Source organism: Rattus rattus, chromosome 1 (assembly GCF_011064425.1).
Source record: "Rattus rattus isolate New Zealand chromosome 1, Rrattus_CSIRO_v1, whole genome shotgun sequence".
Taxonomy (NCBI): Eukaryota; Metazoa; Chordata; class Mammalia; order Rodentia; family Muridae; genus Rattus; species Rattus rattus.
Genome location: NC_046154.1, coordinates 261,718,986 through 261,744,149, shown reverse-complemented (window position 1 = coordinate 261,744,149; position 25,164 = coordinate 261,718,986). Strand labels below are relative to the sequence as shown.

General features: G+C 53.6%; 1 protein-coding gene across 1 annotated transcript; it reads right to left on the bottom strand.

Moving 5' to 3' along the window:
• Nucleotides 1-2,840: 2,840 nt before the first annotated feature.
• Krt80 (keratin 80) lies at nucleotides 2,841-23,118 on the bottom strand. The gene is made up of 9 exons (XM_032890950.1): nucleotides 22,819-23,118; nucleotides 17,295-17,503; nucleotides 12,302-12,362; nucleotides 11,658-11,753; nucleotides 5,345-5,509; nucleotides 4,827-4,952; nucleotides 4,130-4,350; nucleotides 3,094-3,149; nucleotides 2,841-2,965 (listed from the first exon to the last, which is right to left on the bottom strand). Exons 1-9 carry the CDS (start codon nucleotides 23,116-23,118, stop codon nucleotides 2,841-2,843), a joined length of 1,359 nt encoding a protein of 452 aa, XP_032746841.1.
• Nucleotides 23,119-25,164: the final 2,046 nt, after the last annotated feature.

The window sequence follows — 25,164 nt, the reverse complement described above, 5'->3', positions numbered from 1 at the left end:
TGGCAGCAGAAGATGAGGTAGCATTTCTGATAGGAGTGAACACAGCCCTGTCATCAGAGCCCCAGACAACGTGAGGCAGTGAGGAGAGCTGTGTGGTCCCTGACACTGACAGGGAAATTGAGGTATAGTTTGTCCAAGGTCTTGTGGGCTAGGAAGTAAGTGGGCTACAATGCGCTAGTTCTTGACCTTTCCCTGACCCACCATAGGAGCCACTTCTGGTCTTGGCAGAGAAGTCTAGGTTAGTTATTTTGATTCTTACCTGAGAATGTTGACTGTGGGCTCCTGGTAGAAAAGAGAGGGAACTGTAGTCTTGGTCTTCTAGGATAGGGCTTAGAGAGGGTCATTTAGAACTGTCTGTCTGTCTATCTAATCTATCTATCTCTCATCTATTATCATCTATCTATCTATCTATCATCTATCTATCATCTATCTATCTATCTATCTATCTATCTATCTATCTATCCATCTATCCATCTATCTATCTGGTATGTGTACCTATTTATTTATTTATTTATTTATTTATTTATTTATTTAGTATGTGCACACACTGCAGGAATTAGTTCTCTCCTTCTTCCGTGACCACGTAGGCCCTGGAGATCGAATTCAGGTCATGAGGCTTGGCCACTAGTCTGTTTGCCAACTGAGCCGTGTCACTGGCTCTTGGGGTTGTTGGCCCTTGATCCTTATTATTTGATCTGGAATTTGACTTGGCAAGATTAAGCCTGCTCCATTCAAATGTACTCTGGGTTGTGCCACCCTGCAGCCTGGCAGAAGTATGGGAGAAGGAACCCTATCACCCGCTGGGGAACCCCCATTTATATGTGCTGAGGTGGCAGTCCCTATACATGGCACTGTGAATGTGGATCCTCATTATAATAGTCTCCTGGTAGCAAGGAAGGGTTGGGGACCTCTTGCATTTCAGCCCTATTGGTCTGAAGTTACAGCTCAGTCTGTTTATGGGACACTTCCCTATAAGTAGAGAGTTCGCAACTCCCCGAGGTCAACCAGGGACTTATGTGACCAAATCACCCCAACGGGGAAGATGAGATTAGATACTCAAGCAAGACATGGTGGTGTATGTCCGTAATTGCAGATCTTTGGGAGACCAAGGCAGAAGAGTCAAGGGTTCAAAGGCATCCTTGGCTGTATGAGTTTGAGGCCAGCCTGGGTTACCTAAGATCCTGTGCACACACAAAACAAAACGAAGCAAGCCGGCAACCGACAAACAAAAATGAGGGTGCAGCATCTTTATCCGTGGATGAATCTCAGTGTTTTATTCACCCCTTGCCCGAGTCAGCAGCCAAGTAGGCGGCTGGAATGACTTCTCTAAGATCCTGATAGCTCACTCAGCAATTATCATGCAGAAACAGGGAGGGAAGCAATAAGTTAAAAGCCACATAAGTTATGAAAAAATAATATATACGTTCTATATTTCATGTCCCTTGGAAACGGATAAATAGCCCGAGAGAGAGCAGCAATGAGCACCCGCTTCGGGAACTCTAGGTTAAGTATATTGCTGGGTTCCTTTGGCCTGGGAGAGTAGGTAGCCTACGGGCACTCCCTGCAGGCCTGGCGGGCCAGCGGCCTTGAGGATACCTGGTCTGAGAGAATGAGATGCAGGGGTGGGAGACAGGCTAGGAGAGGAGGTGAGGCAGGAGCCAGGACACGGGTTTCGGGGATAAAGGGAGTCGAGAACGAGGCTGGTGGCATGGGGAGGCTGGCACTGCTGTGCTCCGCAAATCGCTGAGGTGAGAGCCAGGGCGGGAACACACAGACACCCTTGGTGGATGCAGTGCTTTGAAGGCCTTTGTTGATGCTTCCCGGACCAAATTTAGGTCTAAGAAACTTCCAGATCTTCCCAGGCTTAGCCTTCTTTATGACCCACCAGAGGCAGGGGGAGTAAACTTGGAGGAAGGGAGAGACAGAAGGGGGAGAACTGATCCACTGAGTGGAATGTCTTAGGGGATAGAACAGAGGACCCAGGGAGTGAGATTTGGGGCAAGTGGGCATTTCTGGCAGGGAGGGCTCTGGGACTCTAGTGCATGCTGTTCCAAAGACAAGTGAGGTTGGAGAGACCTGGGCTGGAAGGAGAGCCCAGATTTCGGGATGGTGGCACAACCCAGAATGGCAGGGAGGGGAAGGCAAGGCCTGGTGTTAGGCTCTTATCTCTGGATTCTGCTCCTAGGGTGTTAGCCTTGGTTGGAATAGCTTTAAGGTCAGTTATGACATCTTAGTCCCTAGAAGAGGGTGCATCGGGGCCACTCTGCAGCTCAGGCTTTTGTTTAACATATCAGGCTTTTCCTTCCTTCATCCCCCAATACTGTCAGGTGTCTGGAAAGCCTGAAGGCAGGGGATCTAGGGGTCTTCAGCCCCCAGGCCCAGGCACACCGTATATGGGACAAAATCCGAGTATACCCTTCAGCCCCGTCTGTGTCCTGGCTAGTTGGTGAGGATGCCAGCCTCAGTTTTGAGGCAGAGGCAAGGCAAGGCTGAGGCAGAAGTCAGGGCAAGCAGTGGGCAAAAGTCAAGCACCTTGTCAGAGCTCTACGGGAAGAGGAGCTTCAGAGGAGTGGAGAGGCGGCAGGTCCCAAGCTCCCCTTTGCCCGCCAGGACAAGCTGTGGCCAGGAGGCTGGAGGTGGCAAATGAGACACCAGTGAAGAATGGAGCTGTCAGCTCTCCCTGCCTTCGCTGACTGTCCAGAGAAACCGGGTCTCAGCTGGAACCCACTTCTCCCAGTTCCATATCTCCCCACAGCCTGGAGGCTCCAGGCTCCGTTCTTGAGTTTAGCTTAAGTCGGCTGCAGTGGAAGTGACTTGAGGCTCTTCCTGGGGTGACTGTCTTACTCGGAGGCCTCTGACTCCTGGGAGAGGTACTTCTCTGACATTTCAGTGATCTTGATCACTGGGCCTCCTCGGTTCTTCTTCTTCCGGGAGGGGGTCTTGGAGAGACCAGACTTGGAGGCAGCTACAGGGGACATAAAGGGTGCAGAAAGAAGGTCTGAAGGGTTCGAAGCCACTTACATGATGCCTTTGGGGCCCCGGTCTCACACACCCCATGTATCCCCGTCTTGGCCTCTGGGCTGGTGGACTTACTGGTTCTGCATCGGGATTGCACAGCACTGACCACAGTGGCGGAAGGCAGGTCCATCCTATGGGAGGGAGATATGGTAGGGTGTGAAGGGAACGTGAGATTTTAACCCCATTAGGATTGGGAGCTGGAGTCTGCTAAGTGCAGGGCAGTTCTTGGCCGTCACTCCCAGGCCTGTGGTTGACCTGCCCTGTGACCCTGGCTAGCCTTGTCTCTGGAGTTCTTAGAAGTTAGGGAGCTGAGGAACCACAGCTACTCTGCTTTCAGCTCCTCAGACACTTGATGGCGTTAAGGGGAGAGGGGAGGGGAGAATCTTGGTGTTTGACACACAAACTTGGGCTTCAGATAAATCACTCTGCCCTTCACCCATGGTCAGCTCCAGGGGCTATAGTCCTTTCTTTGCCAAGCATACACAGTGAACATGGCTGGGCACTTAAACAAACAAACAAACAAACAAACAAACAAACGAACCAGGATATCTACCTTGAGCTTTTAAAAAATTTCGCGCGCGCGCGTGTGAGCGTGCGTGCGTGCGTGCGTGCGTGTGTGCGTGTGTGCGTGTGTGTGTGTGTGTGTGTGCATGTGTGCAGATGTGACAGTGCATGTCAAGGTCGGACTGGTGAGAATTAGTTCTCTCCTTCCACCATGTGGATTCCAGGGATAAAACTCTGGCTGGGAAGCTTAGCCCTGAGCATCTCTCTGGTCAGATTTCTACGGTTTTCCCACCACAGGTGAGCCATGCTATCATGAGCCCATTTTCCAGCTGGGCAAACAGGCTGTACAGAACTAGGTCCCAGTTCCAGTAAGTGACTGAGTGAGGCTGGATGGCAGGTCTGTCAAGTAGTTGGCTTTCAAGTCCTGCCCTCACCCCTATTGCCCCGCTATCCCCCCACCCTCACCCCCGGCTTGCTCTGCCCCGGCTGGCCCCCCCCCGCTTGCCCCGCGCCCCACCTCACCCGCTCCCACCCCCTCACCCTGCTCCCGCCCGCCTCATCCCCTGCACTGCCCCCCCCCCCCTCCCGGCCCCCTCCCTTTCCTCACCGGCTTTCTTCTCCTTCCATCAGCTTGTGGTAGGTGGCAATCTCTATGTCCAGAGCCAGCTTGGTGTTCATGAGATCCTGGTACTCGCGCAGCTGCCGGGCCATGTCCTGTTTGGCCTTCTGCAGGGCAGCCTCCAGCTGGGCCAACTTGTCCTTGGCGTCCTGGAAGGCCAGCTCTCCTTGCTCCTCGGCCACCTTGATGTTCTCCTCCAGTTTCAGGCACTACAGTCAGGAGGCCAAAGGGAAGGAGCAGTGAGTGGCCAGGCCTGAGGTTGCCTCTGTCCCAGTGTGTGTGTGTGTAGCTAAGCAACACCATTTCTAGGTGTGGTGAGTGTACAGGGAGCTCGCTTAGACCTGGGAAGTTTCACAAGCTACCACAAGGAGTCCAGAGCAGAAGCTAAGATTTAGGTCTTATTCTTCTGTATGATTGACTGGGCTTTAGTAGGGATGAGGGCCCTGGTTGTGCGTGGGAGTGGGGGAGTGCTTTCTGATGTCCCAGTAGCTCTGGGCACTTTAAAGAGGGCGGGTCTGTACCGAAGTCACGTGATCCTCAGAGCCATCTAGCCAGGTTAGGAAACTGAGACCAGAGGCACGCAGGCCTACTCAGGGCCATTCAGACGGGTCTTGTGTGTACCCAGCGCGACTGAGCGTGTCTCCTGGCCCGGAAGTCCCCACTGGCCCTTCGGAAGTTTTCTCACATGGCTCTTGACTGAGACGATCTGTGACCGCAGCTTCTGGATGCGCACGTTGAGGTCTGCAATCTCACAGCGGCTGCTCTGGAGGCTGTTCCCGAACTCCGCTGAGCGGGCAGCTCGCTCCTCAAGCTGAAAGGGTGTGGAAGAGGAATGGTGAGGGTGGCCTGCTGCGGCTTCCTCAGCATCCCTCCCGGCCTCAGCTCTTCAGTCTATCCCCCCTCCCCCTCCAGACTCAGGTTTTTCTGGTGTCATTTTTCTGGCCGCCCCCGGGAAGCTACAGCCACACCTGTCCACACTGTTACTCCAGGAAGCTTCCCCTCCCGCTGCCCCTGGAGCCCCAGAGCCCTGGAGCTCTGCAGGAACCGCCTCTCACATTTTCCATGCTGTCTGTGGACTGGATTCTGCAAGACTCCCTGCGTATGCTCTCCACTACTCCTCAGAGACTCTCAGGGCCCAGAGCCACAAGGCCTCAGCCACCTCCTATCTAGTCCTTGTCCCTCCCTGCACAGCCAGTCCCTAACTTGGCTCCGTGAATAGGCTTCAGCCTCCTCCAGGCTTCGAGCAGCGATGGCATCGTACTGGGCCTTCACTTCCTCCACGATGCCGCTCAGGTCGATGTGGCAGCGGCTGTCCAGGCCCACGGTGACCGACACGTCCTTCACTTGGGCTGTAAGGTCTTTCAGCTCCTGGGCAGCACAGAAGTGGGAGGCTCAGGGCTGCTGCAGAGGACTCAAGGTCTCTCGCATACAGTCCCTTTGTCCCCTCAGGAGGTGGAGACTACGCTAACTCCTGTGATTTCCCAGGAGTCAGGTGGCTCTTACTGCCCTCTCTGCCTCCCCATGTTCTCCCTCTGAGTGAGGGCAGAGGACAGGGGTGGCCCTGACTTTCATACTTAGACTGGGACCCCTCCTCCTGGCTGGTGTTGAGGTGGGGGTGGGGCAGGTTTCCCTGCTCCCTGTTCCTCATTGGATCTCCAAGGAGCCTGGCAGGGTCATCTTGTGGGTCCCCACATTTGTTGATGGAACATGTAAGTTTAAGTTGGGCCAGAGGGGTTGGAGAACCATGCTAGGCAGGGTGGGGGCAGAAGGTATGAGGCTAGGCCAGGTGGGTACAAACCTCTCTGGACCCAGAGTCACCTCTGCTATCAGAATCATTGTCTCCAGAACAAGCTGGATTAGTAATGCCTCCCTCCCCCAGGCCACACTCCGGGGCCAACAGAGTGCTCACCACAAGTGCCCATAGTCTATCCTTCCTTGATCATATGGGGAGGTGGAGGCAACTGCAGGGGAGTAGAGCTCTATCCGATCTTTTCCATGTTAGCATAGCTTAGCACAGAGGAGCTAAGCTATCTAACTATCTGTAGTGCCAGGCCAACTTTCTACTGTCCCAACTGGCTTTCCCACGGGGGAAACCTCAGGACTAAATAGTGAGACGTGTGGGAACAGGGGTCTCTCAGGGGCTGTAAAGCATTGCCAAGAACCTGGGCTGCTTCCCCTGGAGGTGCTAAATAACTTCCCAGGCCTTGGGGGGTACCTCAGGGTGGGAGGAGGAGGAGGAGCAGACTGTGTGTCAACAGAGCGTGGTTGTTAGCGTTCTCCATAGACAGGTGAGTCTGCTGGCCATAGGGGTCAGGCAGGGAGCCAGCAGAGGTGGCTGTGTGTGGCTGTGGCTCACCCTGTGGGGGTGTGGCCTGGCCCTCTGCCTCTTCCGGCATTCACAGACCCTGACTTTGTTTCAGTCCCAACTTCCCAGCTGATGTTTCTGGTTGCCGACAACCTCCTTCCCTTTTAAAGCTTGCGTCAGGCAGGATCCAAACAAGAAGGGTGAACGGGAAGTTGGTGAGAATCGCTAGAAGTCTCCAGTTTCCTGTTTCATTTTTTTTCCTTACAATTTTCTTACTGAAAAAGCAGAATCCCCCCAGGGTCTGACTTTTATCCTGCGCTGATGTGCAAGTAACACACCCGTCAGTTTCTCCCTGGCTTCCTAGTGCTGATGGCACTTGGATCTGGGGGCTGCTTAGGTCCTGATTCAGCTGGTTCACTCATGGCCGTATACCTTGACCTTTGTCACTTTTGGGGCCCCCCTCCCCCTGTTCATCATTAAACCTAGAGAGCTCATGGTGGTGCCTCTAGTTTCTGCCCCTGGCAGGGGCTGGGACTTCTTACTGGTGGCTTCTATTCTAGATTCAGAGACAAGGTGGGGTCGGATGGGCTCTCTGAACAATGGATGGTGCCTTTCGTGTTTGCTTGCCTGCAGCCTGGACCACCAGCACCTCCTAGAAAAGCTCAGGTGCTGCAAGGATTCTGGAGGCCGGTTCAGCTGTCAGGAGCCCAGCCTAGGGACTAAGAGCCGTGGGGGAGTCTTTGATTGATCTTCAGATGAATGGAATATAAGTCTCTGTGTAAAGAGACTGAAGGCGCTGAGTGGCATCAGGTGGACAGACACCACAGCCCCATCGTCACCACCAACACGGCTCCCTGTAAATGGGCATCTGCTAGGACAGTTTTAGAGAAGTGGTTCTGGGTGCACTGTGGAAATCAGTAAGTGAGGATCACGGAGACAGCCCCACACCCTTCATTTCGGGCCTGACTTGGCATCTGGCCCACAAAAGCTTGGCCAGGAGATGCCACTGAGGACAGGTCTTCCCTGTCGGGGCTGAGGATGGCCGACACTGATGGCACCACCTCATACCTTTCTGGAAAGAAGCAGGCAAGGCAGAGTGAGATAAACAGAAGCGGGAAGTGGTATTTGGAACAGCTGTGTGCCTGTCCAGACACGCTGTCCCTCCGGGAAAGAGGGTATAACAATGCTTACTTGTGTGATGAGGTGCCACCTTGGGGTGGGCCCCTGACACCCCAAGTTGGCAAGAATTGCGCCAAGTATATTTTAGAGTTTCCCTAGGGAGCTGGAGTTGGAGGAGACGGCTGCGTATGAGTCTGTCTCACAGTATTAGCCCCTGGGGGCACTGAGGAGACAGTGGCTCTCCCGGGGTGACCGAGAGCTGCTTGGTAAAATTGCTCTCAGAATCACTGTATTCTAAATGCGACCACCTTGGATTCATAGGTGACTCCGATCAAGTTTTTAAACACCCCCAATCTCCATTTCCCATCTGTAAAATGGTGCTAGACAGAACTAAAAACGGTTAATGCTTTTTAAGTATTCACTCCATGGAAGACATTATTTTAAGTGCTTTAGGATCTGTTAAGAAATAATGTCTGGGCTGGGAGGTGGTTAAGTGCCAGGCAAGGCCAAAACCTGAATTTGAATACCCAGAACCCATGTAAAGCTGGACTTCTTAGTGTGTGTCTGGAATCCTCTTGCTCCTAAAACTTTTGAGGTGGGAGACAGAGACAAGAGTGTCCCTGGAAGAGACTGAGGGCCACCTAGACCATCATACTCGGCTTTGAATAACAAAATAACACCGGTCTCAAACTAGGTGCAGGGGCAGAACCGACACCAGAGATTCTCATCTGACCACCACAAACACAAACCTACAGACACACACACATGCATGTGTGTGTATGCACATACTCACAAACCCATGCGCACACACAGGCACACATACATGCATGCACATACTCACAAACTCGCACACACGCACACACATGAACACACATGCATACACACAGACACACATGTACACATACACTCATGTATGCACACACACATACACATTGTGCTTCCTATTTTATACTTGGGGAGATTGAAGCACAGGGAGAGAGGAGAGAGAGAGAGAGAGAGAGAGAGAGAGAGAGAGAGAGAGAGAGAGAGAGAGAGAGACACTAAGGCAACCTGCTCCAGCTGGCTCCCAAAGTTGATGAGCCAGGATTTAAATCTGGCTGTTCTAAAATCTGTACTCACTCGGTTGTTATCCAAATCCACAGAGTTTTCAGGAGCATTAACGGAGAATTAGTCTGGAGAACACTTGGCACCGTACCCAGAGGATAGTAAGTAATCAATACATGGTAGCTAGTGCCACAGTTGCTGTGATTGGCGTGGGTAATAAGGCTAGGATATAGATTGCAGGGCAGAGCAACCTGTTCTGGACCTGTCTCCCTGCCAAAGCTGTTCAGACGGTGCTGGCCCCTCTACAGCCTCCCAGGAGACTGACTGCAGGGGGCTCTTAGCCTATTTTGCCCAAATCTCCCAGGACCTAGGCCTTCTGGGTGTGGTAGGCAATATTAAGACTAGATACATGCAGATTCCCTGTTTTGGAAATCGATAGGATATAGGTTTATACCACAAGGCTTTTCTGATTGGACCCAAAGTTGAAACTCAAGTGTCCAGGCCTCTGAGAGCTACCTATAGTCCACTGTATTTTCCTGTCATGAGAGGGAGCTGTGACCTCTACCTCCCTTTGCTCAGGCCTGCTCTATCCAGGAAGGGAGCCAGTCTTTATTAGTGGTCGGGAAGCATGTGGGATGTGACTCACCTGACTGAGTGTAAAGTGTGCTTGAGACCTTAAACTTTTTGAGTGTGTGTTTTGTTTCTTTTTGTTTTTGAGACGGCTCTCGTGCAACCCTCTGGCCTGGAACTCACTGTGTAGAGGCTGGGGCCTTGAACTCTTGATCCTCCTGCCTCTCTCTCCTTGGTGTTCAGACTACACCTGACTCTGAACATGTAATAGGAGAAAGGAAAGTAAAACAGTCCACTAATATTTATATTGATTATGAGTCAGAATACTCATATTTTGGGTGTACTGGGTTAAGGGAGATATGTTATTGAAATAATTTTGTCTCCCTTTTTGGGGAAGGAAGTACTAGAGGTTGAGTCCTAGGGTCTCCTGGTACTAGGAAAGCACCCTACCAAAAAGTTATAGCCTCACCAGTTTCCTGATTTAAAACATGGGTTCTAGAAAGCACCTGCATGTCTTTGACTTTATTTCCGACAAGCAGCCGCAGCTTAGGGGCTCACTGGCATCTCTTTGGCAAAGGTCAATAGGCTTCTTCTCAACAGAGGCATGTAGAGCAGATCATAAAGCCCATTCGCTGCTCACAAAAGTAGAAGCAACCATGTGTAGCTGCCCTCCGCAGTCACCTGCTTCTCAGAGGATTCAGCCAAACACAGATGGGGTAAAATCGCCCCTCTACTGACCTGTGTAGGCTGTTCCCCTGGCCATTGGTCCCTCACACAAATGGTGCTAGAACTACTGTTTACATTGAATTTGGCAGGATAAGGTTCTCTACAATACAGGGGGAAAGGTGCTCAGGTTATATGGAAACAATGTGTCACTTTATGTGACACAAATGGTGTGAGAACTACTGTTTACATTGTATTTGGCAGAGTAGAATCTCTACAATACAGAGGAAAAGGTGCCCAGGTCATTTGGAAACAATGTGTCATTTTATGTGAGAGACTGGAACATCGGGTGATTTGAGTATGTGTAGGACTCTTGCAACGGATGGCTAAGGCTGCTATGGTGGTTTGAATAAGAATGGCCCCCATAGGCTCATTCATATATTTGAATGTTTAGTCATCAGGGAGTGGTGCTATTTGAGAAGGATTAGAAGGTGTGGCCTTGTTGGAAGCCATCATGTTAATGGCCTAACTTTTGAAGCTGTAAGCACGGCCCTAGTTAAACGCTCTCTTCTCTAAGTGTTTCCTTGGTCCTCATGCCAGGCTGCTATTGTTGTTCTCCTTAACTTATAAATGTGGAAACTGAGGCACAGAGAGGCCTTGGCCAAAGTTACAGAAATGCTAAAAAGGAGGAATCAAAACAGAGGCCAAGAGCCTTGACTCCATCTGAATGGAGTTCACAGGCCTGGCTATTTGACAAGGGAGCCAAAATGTCTTTTTAGGCATATCTCTGGCAATGTTTGGTCATGGCCAACCTCCTTCTGACTGGACCTCAGCTGCGGGACCTCCAATTTGGCTCAGAGCTCTGAGTTTGTCAGGCATCGGTGAGCACAGTGAGGCACAGAACGTGAAGCACTGGTCCCCGATGCCCGCCTGGCCCACACCAAGCCAAAGGGAGCCTGGGCAGAACAATCAACCGACTCCTGAGGATAGGGGTTCTCTCTGTTACACTCCATCACACACTCACAGATGTCCGTGAGTTCCGTAGGGGTCCTGGGATGCTGAGCCTGATGGAAGAAAGGCTCAACACCCCCTACCAAGCTGGGAAGCTTTGCTCAGAAGTCTGTGGGGTCAGCAGCAGAACTCTGCTTGCATTGTGGCCATGGCACTGACCTCTGCTCCAACCTTGGCTTCTTTGCTGTGGCTTGGCACTGGATGCTGGCAGCATTTGGCTTTGGGGCCTGTCAACCCCAGCAATGACTCTTTCTACTTCTTATTAGACGGTAGATGTTTGTCTGTCAAAGATCACTCCTGTACCCCTTGGCCATGAGACAGGTGCTATGGAAAGAGATGATAGATAGATAGATAGATAGATAGATAGATAGATAGATAGATTGACAGATAGGCAGAAAGAAAGATGGATGGATGGATGGATGGATGATAGATAGATAGATAGATAGATAGATAGATAGAAAGATAGATAGATTGGTAGGTAGACCATGGTAGGTTGCCCAGGAAGGTATAGTGTTCCTGAAGAGCCAGGGTCAGCTGAGAACCTAGGAGATAGATGGGGCTATGTCCTAGAAGCTCCTCTGTCTGCCTTTGCCACATCATGTCTTAGCCAAGAGTGGGAGAGGGTGAAGCTCTGTCCATTGGAGCCAGAAGACCTATGGCCTGGACTGCAGGGCCCAAGTAGCCTGTGTGGCAAAGGGGAATGTAAGGGTTGTTGATACCCAGAGAGCACTAGGGAAGCTGTGATGTCATTGGCTGGAAATAGTGACTGTCAAACACGCCACGACCTCCCCTTGGGTTTCTCACCTGCTCATAGACTGTTCTCATCAGCTCTACGAAACCCTGCAGGCCCTTGAGTTTGGTTTCCAGTTCAGTTCGTCGGAGACACTCAGCATCCAGGTCCTGGAGTTGGGAGTGGAGGTGAGAGTAGAGACTAAGAAAGCCATGGCTCAGGGTGAGAGGTGGGTGGGACAGCTTCAGGGGAGGGGGATGATACCTAGAGGAAGTCTGCTCTGAGCCTGGAGAAAGGGGCATGTTGCCCCTGGGCCTTTCTGGCTCTAGGTCCCACAGCCCAGGTGCCTGGGGGATTTGCTTAGGTATCCAGGTAAGTGGATGATGCTGGTGACAAGGGCAGGAGGTCATGTTGGAGGGCCATGAAGGAGGGAGGATCATGATGGAGGGAGGGCCATGAATGAGGGAGGGTCGTGACAGAGGGTCATGGCAGAGAGTTATGATGCAGAGTCATGATGCAGGGTCAGGATGGAGGGAGGGTCATGACAGAATGTCATGTAGGAGGGAGGGTCGTGATGAAGGGGCATGATGGAGGGTCATGATGGGGGGTCATGATTGAGGGTCATGATCGAGGGAGGGTCATGATGGAGGGAGGGTCATGGTGGCGGGTCATGATGGAGGGTCAGTCATGATGGAGGGCCCTGGGCCCTGGATGTTACCTTCTTCAGCTGGACAAAGGTAAATTCCAGGTCTGTGCGCTTGGAGATCTCATCCTCGTACCTGTGGGAGAGACAGTCCTCAGCAATGTTGTAGAACTTGGGGTTTGGTTAACTGTTCCTTGAGGGGTCCGGGTCTCTGTTAGACCTCCGTGCTTTGTGGCAATTAGAGAAGGTGGCCATTTTGGATGTGGAGGCATATATCTATACTTCTAGTACACAGGAGGCAGAGACAGGGTTCTACAAGCTTAAGACCAACCTGGACTGCAAGTTCTAGGCTATTCAGGGCCACATAGGTCCTGTTAGGACCAAAAACAAAACAAAATCAAACAAGAAAACCTGGCCCTTCCTTCGGTGGACACAGTCTCAGACTCTACGCACACCCACTGGGAAGCCTTTTTGATCGTGCATGCCTTTCAAGGTGGCTCCTTTCCCTACCCACCCTCCAGAATCACAAGTGCAGGTGGGCCATGCCTGTGGTCTGTCCTCTTCCAGCACCTAGCTCATTTCTCTTCTTAAACCTGAGAAGTCTCAAGGAGAAAAGACCAAAGCCATGATTGTCCATTTAAAGCAAGCTCCATTTTGGGGTGCTCCCAGGACTGGCCAGTTGTCTGTGTCACCCTAGTCAGGATTTGAGAGCAGCCCTTGCTGGCATCTTGAATTCCCCTTTGTAGGAGAGACGAGGGGCTCACAGGGGCAAGAGAGTCAGTTGTTCTACGTTGTTTGAAAGAGGCAATGAAAGGGAAGGAGCAGAGGTAAGCACACACATCGTATGAATGAAGTGCCAAGCAGTCTGCATCAGATCTATTCTTAGTTACAAATGGAGGCTTTAACTTGCAAGGACTTTATACAGGACAGACAGCAACTTAGACTTTACTGTCTTAACTGCAAACACGAGACCTTAACCTGCAAGGTATATTGTTCCGTTTTGGTCTGCCACTAACCTACAAAGTATGCTGTTCCTATTTGGTCTCACACTCTCTTCCCCAGGCCCACCTCTTTCCTGGAGCCTGTTCTTGTTCCTTGGCTTCATTAGCGAGTGGGACACCATCATAGCTTGTGACCGCCAAAGGGAAGCAGGGAGAGAGATCTCCAGTGTGCATTGTGGCAGCTAATATCTCCCAGCCTTCCTTACTGTCTAAGGCTTCTTCTCTCTCTGTCTCTCTATTGCTCTCCTTGTCCTCTCACACTCTCTCATAATATATTCTCTTCTCCTCGCTCCCCTACATTCTCTCTCTTTTCCTGCCTTTGCCTGTGTCTATCTCTCTGTCTCTCTCTCTCTGTCTCTCTCTCTCTCTCTCTCTCTCTCTCTCTCTCTCTCTCTCTCTCTCTCTCTCTCACTCTCTCTCTCTCTCTCTCTCTCTCCTCTCTGTCTCTCTCTCTCTCTCTCTCTCTCTCTCTCTCTTTGTGTGTGTGTGTGCGTGTGTGTGTGTGTGTGTGTGTGTGTGTGTGTGTGTTATGTGTGTGTGTAGGCTGACAGAGCCTGCTTGCCACAATTACATTAATCCGTGGCCTGTCCTGCCCATCAACAGCACCCCACAAAGCTTAACTCTCTTCCATGTTGCTTCCCTCTTGTGTCAGGCTCACCCTGTAAAAAGGATACTGTTGGGTGGGGACAGGATCCCTTGGTGCCTCACTTTACCCTCTTCTAGTTAAAACACTAGTCTTGGCCCCATCGGGTAGATGGCATCTGCCAGCCTCAGATGCCCCACCCAGGCCCTCAAGGACAGCCCCAGTGGATGGACATGGAAGTGGGTTAGTTTCCTCTCTCCTTTCCAGGAATGCTTGGCTCAGGGCTCTAATTACAGACGCCTGCTGCCCCAGTCTCTGACCTCCTGGTAGGGCAGTGTCACAGTGTCCCTGCCAGCTGACTAGACCCACATGTCTTCTGGAGGGAAGTGGACCTAAGGAAGGCAGTGTTCACAGGGCACCAAGGTCTCTAGATCTCTGGGGATGGGCTGCACTTGGCCTTATTTCGTCTTCCAGGAATCTGTGAGGGCCTCTGAGGGCCATAGTGGGGCTGGACGGGGTCATGCATCAGGGAGAACAAAATGCTCAGATATTCTGACTACAGGTGTGCTGGCTGATGTGTGCAACGGCACCTCAGACTCCTTTGCCTGGTGCTCCCTCTCTTGTGACCCTCAGAGCTTCCAGCTGGGGAGGACCTCAGGGTCCTGTGACAGAGGCTTCTGAGGAGTGCTGGCTGAGTAGAGGGCTCAAATGCTAGCTCCCCTGAGGAAGATGCACAGTTTAGTTACATCGCTTATGTGTGTGCTTTGTCTGTGACCTTGGACATGGCGTGAAGTCCCAGTGTTTGCTGCAGATCTGTCACCTAGCCTCGCTTGGATCTCTTCCATGGCTTCTAGTACTTCCACAAGCATGCCTCTGGTGGCCCTGGGGAGAGTGGGGCTGGCTCCCTGACTGTCTTTAGGTTGTCTGAGTGAGGCATGCTTCTAACTAAAATCTGGGAGCCCTTGTGAAATTCCCCCATCTTGGGGCTGAAGCCAGTGAATCCCCCACCCTGCTGCCCTCTAAATGCAGGTAGCTGGCTAGCACCCACATTTCCCCTGGATAACAGAATCCACCAACCTTGGGGAGGCATCTGGTGGGACCCCCGGGTGTCAGGTCCCTGCTCAGCCCTTTCTGCCCTTCACATCCCCTGGGCAGCCTTCTTGTGTGGTTCCTCTTTGGAGGCCATATCATCCTGTCTCTGTCACTGCCCTACCTGTTCTTAATGGCCTAGAGCCACCTCCTTGGTGGCTGTGTCCCCTGAGAAGGCTTAGGATGTCCCTAGTCCCCACTGAGCACTGTCGAGCTGCCTACCCTATAAATGAGGCCTTCACCAGGGACAAAGGGACTTAGCTTCTAGAGTGTTTCAGGTTGGGGCTAGAGGGAGTCTGCGTAGGTATTCTGCTTAGGACCTCGAGATAGCCTCCCAGGAGGGCCAGTGCCTGGGGCCTAGGCTAATGGTCCAGCAAGAGGTCTAGGGCTCAGCATGGGTTCCAGTCTGGGGCTGGTACCCAGTCTCTCTGAGGCCCTTGGTGTTCATCCCAGCTTTGGTGGACAACCTCCTCAGTCTGCCCCAGCCTGCCGTCTGAGGCTTAGTTAGATTCAGCTGTCTCCGAGCCACACGCTTCTTCTCATCAACCGACTTGTGCAGCTCTGCGCTGTCCTGAGTCTCCCGGGTGAGCTTGGGCACCTTGGTTCCTCTTGCTGGGCCTTTACATTGTTCTTAGTAACTAGAGAGTTAGACTAGCCAGACCTCAGAGACCTCTGCAAGTCCCCACCCACTGAGGCTCAGCTTATATCTATTTTCTGTCCCACCCCCAATCTGCCGCCAGCTCCTGAACCTGTTCTCAGGCCCTTTTTAGCCTGTCCCCCCCCCCTCCACCCCCTTGCTTATTTCTGGGAGTAAGACTGAGCTCATCACCCTGCAGAGGCAAGGCACACCTCCTCCCTGTCCGGGCTCCACCCCACATCAACAACTTCAGCTCCAGCCTGCAGATCCCAAACTCCTGCAACCCCACTTACTCTCTTCTTCCTACCCCAGAGGAGATCAGCCTGAGCCTAAACAGCAAGGCAGACAGGAAGTGGGTCAGCGGCTAATTGACAGCAACCAGTGGTGCCTGAGAGGGACTCAGCTGCAGGTCCCCAGGGATGCCACGTTGCTCAGTCACGGCCACTGAAGGTGGCAATTTCGTTTAGTAGTTCCTGCCTTGGGCCTCCTATGAGGCGCTCAGACCTATTGGAGAGCGGTGAAACGGGATGCCGCCCTGGTGAACGAGTGTTGGTCAGTTCTGAGTGATCAATGCCCACGTGGGTTTCCTAGGATTTGGGAGGGCAGGGCTCTCTGGGAGGGGTGGCCTATATGGAGTTTCGGCTCAGGAGCCTGGGTTCCTAGGCAAAGCTGCCCTACCCTCTGCCCCACCTGGATGCTCCCAGAATGCTGGTACTTGGGTTGGTAGGGTGTGGACCACACTGCAGGACAGGGATCAGCCATGTTTGGTTCCCCATGCCTACCCCCACCCTATCCTGGGTGGAGGCCCCTCAGAAGGAGTCCCAGACCCGAGGACAGACTCAGGGTATTCAATGTTTGCTGCCTTGTCCTAGAGGGCTTGCCCACTACTTAGAGGGTCAGCTGTCCTGAGCCTCCCAAGTGTTTATTCTGCCTTCTTAGCCAGGAAGTTCAGCCAGTTTCGGTCAGCGTCAGCCTTCTCGGGGACAGGAAAGTCACTGCCAGGCACCAACGTGAGCTCTTGATCTCTTGCTCATGGCTCATAAGGTTAGTATCAGCCACTGTGTTCACTCACTCAGAGGCCAGTCAGTAGGCCATGCTTGTCTGAAGTCACAAAGCTAGGGGCCTGGGACAAGGACGAATACTTCTCACTTCAGTGCCTAGGCTGGACTTGTGATTACTGTGTGGCGCTTGCCCATCTTCTGTCCGCCTGCCCCTCTGCCCCAGTAGCTGTAAGAGCATCATGTGAGCAGGGGCTATAGTTACCTCATCTTCCTGGCTCCCCAACTACCTTGATACTGAGCAGAATTCTCTACAGGGGGTTGCTGCTTTATGAAGGTAAGCCTTGTCCTGTGTGTCTCCTGCCTGCACTTCAGTGTCCCTTCTTTCCTGAGACCAAGATCACATCCGAAGTGCGCCCCAGACACGACTTTATGTTGCTTTGCTAGAGGCAAGATGTCCTGTCCCAGGGTAGTACACAGGAGCTGGCATGCGTGCAGGCTCAGGAGAGGCTGCTGGAGCCAGGCCTGTGTTGTGCCAGCAGCCAAGGGCTTAGCTGTAACTCAGTGTGGCTGAAGCTTGGTGGATAAGGATCAGCGCTATTTCACCCCATACCTGCAGTCTTTACACATGTGACGTTCTCAAGAGTCATATCTAGAAAGATCAATGCTCTACCCCACACTTCCTCTTTCTCCACCTGGGGTGCACCCCACCCTGGCTCCCACTCTCGGGCTCTACCCTGCTTCTCAGCGTGAGACCTACCTGACGCGGAACTCCTCCACCTTCTCTAGCACCTGCAGCAGGCTGGCCTCCAGCTGTCCCCGCTCCTGGCTCACTTTGCGAAGTTCCTCCTGCAGCCGGCCCTGGAATGTCTCGTAGTGGTGGCTGAGGTCGAAGGTGGCCGATCCCTGGCCCTGCAGGAAGCTCCACCGGGTCTCCAGCAGTTGGTTGCGCTGCTCCAGAGCTTGTACCTGCAAGAGCAGGAGGGCACTGAGTAGGTCGTCGTTGGCCGGTGCCATACTGGGTTCCCTGGACGGGCTGGGGGACCCCGAGGTGGGGCTCCCCATCTCAGGGCAGCTCATCTGCACACGTTCACCGACACTGGCTCCACTACGTACGCAAAGCCACCTCCAGTTCTTGGCTGTTGAGTCGAAGATGCCAAGATAAGGACAGGGTAGAGGTGGAGACAAGAAGACTGAAGGCTTCCTAACCTGGGCAGGGCCTCCATTGAATGAGGGAGGGGGCAGGGGTGTGGAACGCCTGCTGTCATAGGCTGGTGCAGGACTGGGAGAGCCAAAAAAACAGGGGCACGGGAAACAGCAGGGTCCTACCTCCCTCTCATGGCAAATCTGATCTCATTCGGCCCCGAGACCCAGCAAGGTAGGCTTGCTTTGTATTTTAGTGTTACTTCTCCAGACCCAGACTTGCTGATCCTTTGAGCCTCAGTTTCCTCAGTTAAAAGTTGAGGTTGATGACACTGCCTGTCAGGGGGGCAGGAGGAGGGAATGGGCTCGGGAGAGAGGTGGCTGCTGGTGTGTACTAGCTGCCAACCGTGCACCAGACTGGTTCCAAGTGCTTCGTGTCCCAACTTCTTTGAGGCAACACCCCGTGGAGTGGGTATTGCTATCAGCACGATTTCCAGAGGTGGCGGGGGGGGGGGGGTGGAGGCATCCAGCCCACGGAGCCGTGAGAATTGCCTGAGGTCACCGAATTAGCAGGCAGTGGGGGAGTCAGGCCTGGCACCTGGAGTTGTGTTTGTTTGTTTTGGGACAGCGAGGTCTCACATGTTACCAGACTCCAGCTCATTATACTAGTGAGGGCGACCTTCAGTTTCTGGTTCTCCTACCCCTGCCTCTCAAGTGGGGGGGGACCACAGCTCCTGTTTGTACAGTACTGGGAATCTAATCTGGGCCTTCACGCATGCGCGTTAGGCAAGCGCTCTGCCATGGAGCTGTGTTCCCAGTCTTGTACCGAGATCATTAACCACTATAATGTGCCTCCTGCGGGTTGGGCACCGCTGTCCTGAGGCCCGGGGCTCTTCTGAAGTGGGCTTTCCTCCAGGCAGAGTCAGGGTGGCCTTGAGAATGGGGACCTGGAAGGCTCTGAGCCCTGTGGGTTTTCCCAAGCTTTGGCTACGGCTCACCTCCTCTCTCTCCTACCAGCCTCGGAGAGTCTCTTGTTTCAGCGGGTGGAGTTAAAGTCATCTTTAACCATGGCCTGCTCAAGGCAGAAAAGCTCCTCCCTGTTATTTCTACAGAGGCACCTACAACCTCTGGATCACAGCTAGGCCCCCAGAGGGCTGCCTACTTCTGTTCTAGCCTCAGCTCCCACGCGATCGTACCCCAACATGATAGAGACTTCCTGGCTTTGTCCTCATCCTGCCTGTCCTTTCGTGGGCCTTCTGCCTTCCTCCGCTGCATGCATTCTCTCTTTTCTCCATGAAGGATCAGCCAGACTCAGCCTGGAAGCCTTCACTCCTGCTCCAGCTTCTCACGTACACCCCCTTTTCAGCCTGGGAGCCCTGGCTGGCTGGACCATTCCTGGACGGCAGTGGCTGTTCTGGCCGTGAGGATCCGGTGCTAACCAGATGGTTATATACTGAGGGTGCTGGCCTTCTTTCAGGACCACAGCAAGAGAGAGCTTTGGCACTTTTGTTTCTGTAATGGAAGGGATCAGAAGCATTGGATAGAGGCATGGACTGTGACTCTGGTGAGCAGTCATCCCCCTGCCTCACACCCATCTCCCTGGGGAGTTTCTACACGACACTTGCCTTGAACCTGTGCCACAAGCAAACTGGTTCAGTCAGGCTGGAGGTCAAGAAGGTTCTGCCTCTCTCTCTCTCTCTCTCTCTCTCTCTCTCTCTCTCTCTCTCTCTCTCTCTGTGTGTGTGTGTGTGTGTGAGAGAGAGAGAGAGCATGCGTGGGGAGTATCAGTTCACCCCACCTTCCCTCCGTTTTGACAAGCAGGAGTCCATGTTTACACTGAGGGTGCGGTGAGAGGAGAGACATGAGGCTCTTACCTCCACCCATGAGCAACAGAAAAACCTTTATACCAGGAAGTTCTTCCCTTAGTCTAACCTCTGTGGGAAGATGCTGTGAATTGGGCCAGCCAGTATGGGTAGAGAGCATGTGTTCTTGGGGGACCAAGGGTATACCATCTGACTTCTACTAGCCTTGGGGAGTCTATTGTCTCCCCATTGGGTGGAGAGGAAAAGTCATCTCTAACCATGGCCTGCTAAAGGTGGGAAGGTTTCTCCCTGTGGGAACAAAGACCTAGGGAGGACCAGTAATCACTGGTCCCCAGAGGAGCTCCTGCATTCCCCTCTAGCCGGTCCCCCTGCCCTGTAGGGCATAGCAGCAGCTCTGGGGGCCCTGCCCTAATGGGGCACAGTGTCAACTTTGGGGGTGGCTTCCAGAGCAAATTCTTGGTTTGTTTTCCTCCTCACTCTGCAGGTGGGGAAACTGAGGCTGGGAGCTGCAGGAAGCCAGGTCGGGCTGGACAGAACGTATGGTGTGAGATTTTTTTTTTCCCCATGTTTTACAGGGGACTTCAAGTCACCTTTTGAGCTCTTTACTGAATCTGGTATGGACCTTGGGGAGGGTCCAGCCACTGAGAATGCAGGAGACATTGACAGGGACCCCAATGGATGTGCTGGGAAGACGTCAAATCCCAGCTTTAGCCGAGGCGCACAGAGCCCTGCCGGAAAGCTGACCAGTGTCTGATGCCAGCAGTGCTGACAACAGGGACATCCAAGACCTTTAGAACTGGCATGGCTACCCTTGTCTCCAACTGTTCACTTCTGCTCTAGCCCTTCCCCAGCCCCAGCGCCCCAGCGCCCCAGCGCCTAGGCTGTCTGCAGTGGCCCTGATAGAGAGGACTCTACTTGGATCGGAGGCCTCCCTCATCTTTCCCTGTGACCATGGCCTTGCTAATCCCCCCCTGGCAGGACACAATCTGAGGCACAGCGAGGGTAAGCCACTTAGGGAAACACAGACTCTAAGGGAAGCAAACACCACAGCGGGAGGCCTCTCTGCTGGGCTCCAGAGGAACTACTCCCTTCCCTTACACACAGACAGACAGACAGGCATGCGCGCGCGCGCGCGCGCGCGCGCGCGCACACACACACACACACACACACACACACACACACACACACACACACACACACACGCTGGTTTCTCAGGGCAGCAGAGGGCCCTGAACGGGGAGAGGAGTGGAGTCCTCCTTCCTCTTCTCTGCTCAGCGCCCCAGCCTTGCTCTGGGCCTGAAATCCATCTCTTGTGCTTTCCCTGCCTGTACCTCTCTCTGAAGTCTGGGCTGTGCCCTACCCTGCAGGCCCCTCCCCACCCTTCCTTACTCCCCAGGCCTGGGGTGTGTGTGGTTAGAAGAGGGTAGCTAGCTCTGGGAGCCCCTGAACAGGGCTTATTCACTCTCTGATCAGAAAGCTGGCACCATCTACTAGATGTGTTCTAACTCATTTTCAAAAATCGTCCCTTTTGATTGACAAGCCCATTACACTGATGTGCACCGAGGCCCAGAGAGGTTCAGCAGTTCACCTGAGGTTTCACAGCGGGCTGGTGGCGGGTCCAGGATTTAACTTAGAAATAGGGCTCTAATGCTTTTCTAGTCTCTCCAGAGCTCTCACAGCCTCTGTTTAGCACAGGACTCCAATAAACAGGGCTGATACCCATAGTTTCCTGTACCCTACAGTGAAGGGCACCCTGCCCCAAGGCCAAATTTGAGAGCTGGGAGGCTAGAGCTCTGCGAAGGACCTTCAAGGGTCTGAGCCCAGGACCCCAACTGTGAGGGCTCCTTCCCTGGGCCCACACCCACGGTTCCCACCCCGTGCCCACGGCAGTGGCACAGAGTGACATCAGCATTGGCAATCGTTCGAAGGAGAAAAGCCACCCATGGGAGCCAAATTACATAGTTCAGCGAAGCACTCCTTTTAAGGGATTAGCCAGGCATGTCAAGGAGGCACCTCTGCAGGGCCTCCCTCCCGGGCCGTGGGTTCCAACTGTGCATCTGTGGGAAGGGCTACTTGTTCCTTCCCCGATCTGGGCACTTCGGGTGTAAATGAGGAGACTGAGCTACACACACACACACACACACACACACACACACACACACACACCCCTGAGTTCAAATATAAACTGTATCAGTTGTTAGCTCTATGACTGTGGGCAGCGCACTGAGCCTCTCTGGTCCCATTGCCTCATCCGTACAGCTGGGAAAACAATGGCTGTAGCGATGTTAGCACTGGTCCACCACCCCATTGCTAAGCTCCCATGGGGTTCAGGCACCCAGGTCACACGTGACACGCACTTCTCTCTGCCTGTCTATACATTCCCACAGCTCAGGACCCCAGAGATGTGCCAGGCTTTGCAGATTCAGAAACCGAGAGGCAGATAAGGACTGGCCAGGGTTCCCTGTTCTGTGCAGTGTCATTCTTTATGGTTAAGGGGCTCGAGGCGAACCTGTGAGGTGCCCTGTGGCTCCTAGCACGCCAGCATGCAGTTCAGTCAGTAGGACTCTGACACAGGAGGAAACAGAGCCAGGATTGCTCACAGAGGCTTCTTGGAGTGGTTGAGTGGGCACAGGCTTGGGAGGTAGACAGGACTTCCTGAAGCCCTAGGCTAGTTGCAGGCAGCGAATCTAGGAAGTGTGGGGGCTCTGTTGTTAGGGGCCTGTTCCTTCCACCTAGGTGAGTGTAAAACAAGCCAACTGTTGGCTGCTGGCTGGATGCTGACATGGTCCTCTACATTCCTTTCTCCTGACGAGCCAAAGTTGCGTCTTTACTCATACAAACTCCGTGGCAGCCTCCTCCTGCCTCCCCACACCCCCTTTGGACCTGCCAGCAACAGTGATTCTATGCATGAACGGGAGAAAGCCAGCAGGGAGGGAAGGAGATGCTTCTGGACCAGAGGCTTGGGGTCAGGAGGACATCTCCCATCCACGCCTGGGCAGAGGTCAGCGGGTCACACTCCATAGACCTTCCTGAGAAGCACCCCTTGACTGCTACAGGGGTACACTGGCCCCTCCCAGCCCGAGCTACGTGGCACGCCCTTATTCAATATCCCTTAGAGTCATTCTGAGGTTCCTTCCACCCCAGACACCAGGATGTATCAGGACTTCCTAGCCCATCTCTGCAGATTTAACAATGCTGCATCCCCATTGGCTGGGATCAGGGGCGGGGCATAATAACCGATGCTCAGGGAACCACAGGCTAGGTCACCTGGGAAGCCTGGGGCCCTTCTGTTTTGGTGCCCTCTCCTGCTCAGCTCACCTTGCCAATGAGGGAGGCAAATTTATCATTGAGAACCTTCATCTCCTCCTTCTCTTGGTTCTTCTGCTGCTGAACAGTTGGATCCACCTCGAGGTCCAGAGGCACCAGCAGGCTGGGGTTCACAGTCACCTTGGGGATGACACCAGCTGGCCTACAGCTTGTGAGGCTTCGAGAGCTGAAGCCAGGCCCAGGGAGCCCACAGCTGCCCCATCCTGAGGTCCCAGGCTGGGAACTACCCGCAGGGGTCACCTCACAGCCACGGAGGCTACTGAAGCCAACGACGCAGGAGCGGTAGGCCATGGTGGCCCCCCTGGGCCTGGGAGCCGGAGGGCTCACCAGCGAGCTAGGAAGCTTTGGAGTTGGTGGCTGGCAGCTGCCTCCTGTCACATCCAGGGCCGGCTGGGGACTGAGGCGAAAAACACCTGTTGCATAGTGTTCATTAGCTACAGGAGGGCGGGGCTCTTCCAAGCCAGACCAACCTGTTAGTTAGATGATGTGGATCCCGCCCCTCCCCCGGTACCACGGCTTTCTGCCTGCCCTACAGGGGCTCTGCCTTGTTGAAGGGGCTTGTCACAGTCCCCTACAGGAGGGGCCTGACTGAGGAGGGGGCCTGAGGCTGGGCTGGCTGGGTGGGGCAGGGTGGTCAGTGCCAAGAGGGCAGAGATCCAAAGGAAGAAGCAGGGAGAGAGGCAGGCGGCCAGCCACAGATCGCTGCATACCGGAAGGCTGACGTAGCTGGGCTCGCATTCTTCTGGAAAAGATGAGGCAAGTGTAGCCCTGAGCTCCAAGGGTAAGATGACTGCCCTGGGCGCCATGCCAGGGCTGGCGTTGGAAAACAGCTCCTTTATTATATATCTTCCATCTGTCAGTGTCCCTTGCTGATTCCCCCTTTTCCTTGCCTTATCTCCCTTACTGAGGACCAACTGAGTGCACCCCACTGGCTGGAGGATGCAGGAAACACATGGCCAAGGCCAAGAGCTCTTGGCTTTTGGAAACAGGATACTGGGTCACGTGAGGAGTCAGCTTGGTTGTTCCCACTGGTGGAACCTCAGCTATGTGGCTAGATTTTTACTCTCATCCGAAAAATGGGCTGAAGGTTTTAGTCACAAGCAGATAGAGGACCCACTCCAAATAGCTAGTCTGGGTTCGGAGTCCCCGGAGGGGCCAAGGTGGTCTCTGATTGGCTGTAGCTCTGCCTCCAGGTGCCAACCTCCTTGCCCTGCCTTCTCCTTCACCCTTCGTCCCATTCCTCCTCGCTGGCTACCCGTACACCTATCTTCTTCATGGAAAGTCTGGTGCAGAAGCAAGGTGCCCAAGGAACTTCCAGAAACTCTCACCCCAGGGCTCAGCCAGGGCCTGCTTTTCCGTGTCCAGGGATGACCTCCTCTTACCCACTCTGCTAGGTCCAGCACAACCTCCAGGAGGAGCACAGAAAAAAGTGTGTTTGTAAAAACCAAGGGGACTCGGCCCCTGAGGAGACTGAGGGAGTTACAGATCTGAACCAGGCAGGCTGACTGAGCCACATGACCTATGTCAGCCTGGGGCCCAGGCTTGCTTTCCACTCATGGGCACTTCTGGTTCCCTTGGACACAGAACTCTGCGTCAGGAGTCCATCCTGATCCTGGATTCCCGGATCTGCTGTGGGTGACTGGGTCTCCAGGACAACGTATGCCCTACTTCTGCGGCATGCTAGGTACCCCACTCAGCAGCCCGGTGTGTCTGGTATGGCTGCCCCAGCCTCCCACCATCTCCTTCTGGCCTGGTATCTGAATGGCATGTGGTCAGATCTAGTGGCATACCCTCCCTGGTCAGCCCGGAGTGCTCTGAGGGGCAGCCGGTGGCGTCTGCACTCAGAACGGCCTGAATGATCTCTCACTCCTCGCTAGAGCCTCCCTTTAAGGTCCATGCTGAGTTCACCATCCTCAGTACAGAGGGTGGCGTGATGTGCCTGGTTTCAGGGCATTGACTGTCCATGGTGACTTTGGATGCCACGGGAAGGGCAGGGGACAGAGAAGGAAGCTGTTTTTGTCTCCTCCTTGTTGGCTTCGGTCAGGTCAGTTCCTCTTAATGCTCAGTTCAGCCTGTCACGTCGTCCTGAATTTGACAGGCTCTTGGTAAGTCACAGTCATCTGTCCCTTCCAGCTGGCATTGAGGTGTTTGTCTCTGAGAGCTTTCCTTGGGGGTGCTCTGGACTCCCTAGATGAATGGCAGACATGATGGCTATGGGGAGGGACATGGGAGCTATCTGGTGCCTCCTCTCAGCTTTGCACTCTCTTTGGACGCTATCTGTAGAGGTGCCTTTGACTGCTACAGCTGTGATTGTCAAACAGGAAGAGCAGTCATAAA

Bases quoted from the DNA above. Each gene is read 5' to 3' on its own strand.
- Krt80 (XM_032890950.1), bottom strand. From the start codon at position 23,118: ATGGCCTACCGCTCCTGCGTCGTTGGCTTCAGTAGCCTCCGTGGCTGT. The intron at 4,953-5,344 runs GTTAGGGACTGG...ACACCCTTTCAG, and splicing joins AAGCCTATTCACGGAGCCAA to CTTGAGGAGCGAGCTGCCCG. The intron at 4,351-4,826 runs GTGAGAAAACTT...TCCTGACTGTAG, and splicing joins TCGTCTCAGTCAAGAGCCAT to TGCCTGAAACTGGAGGAGAA.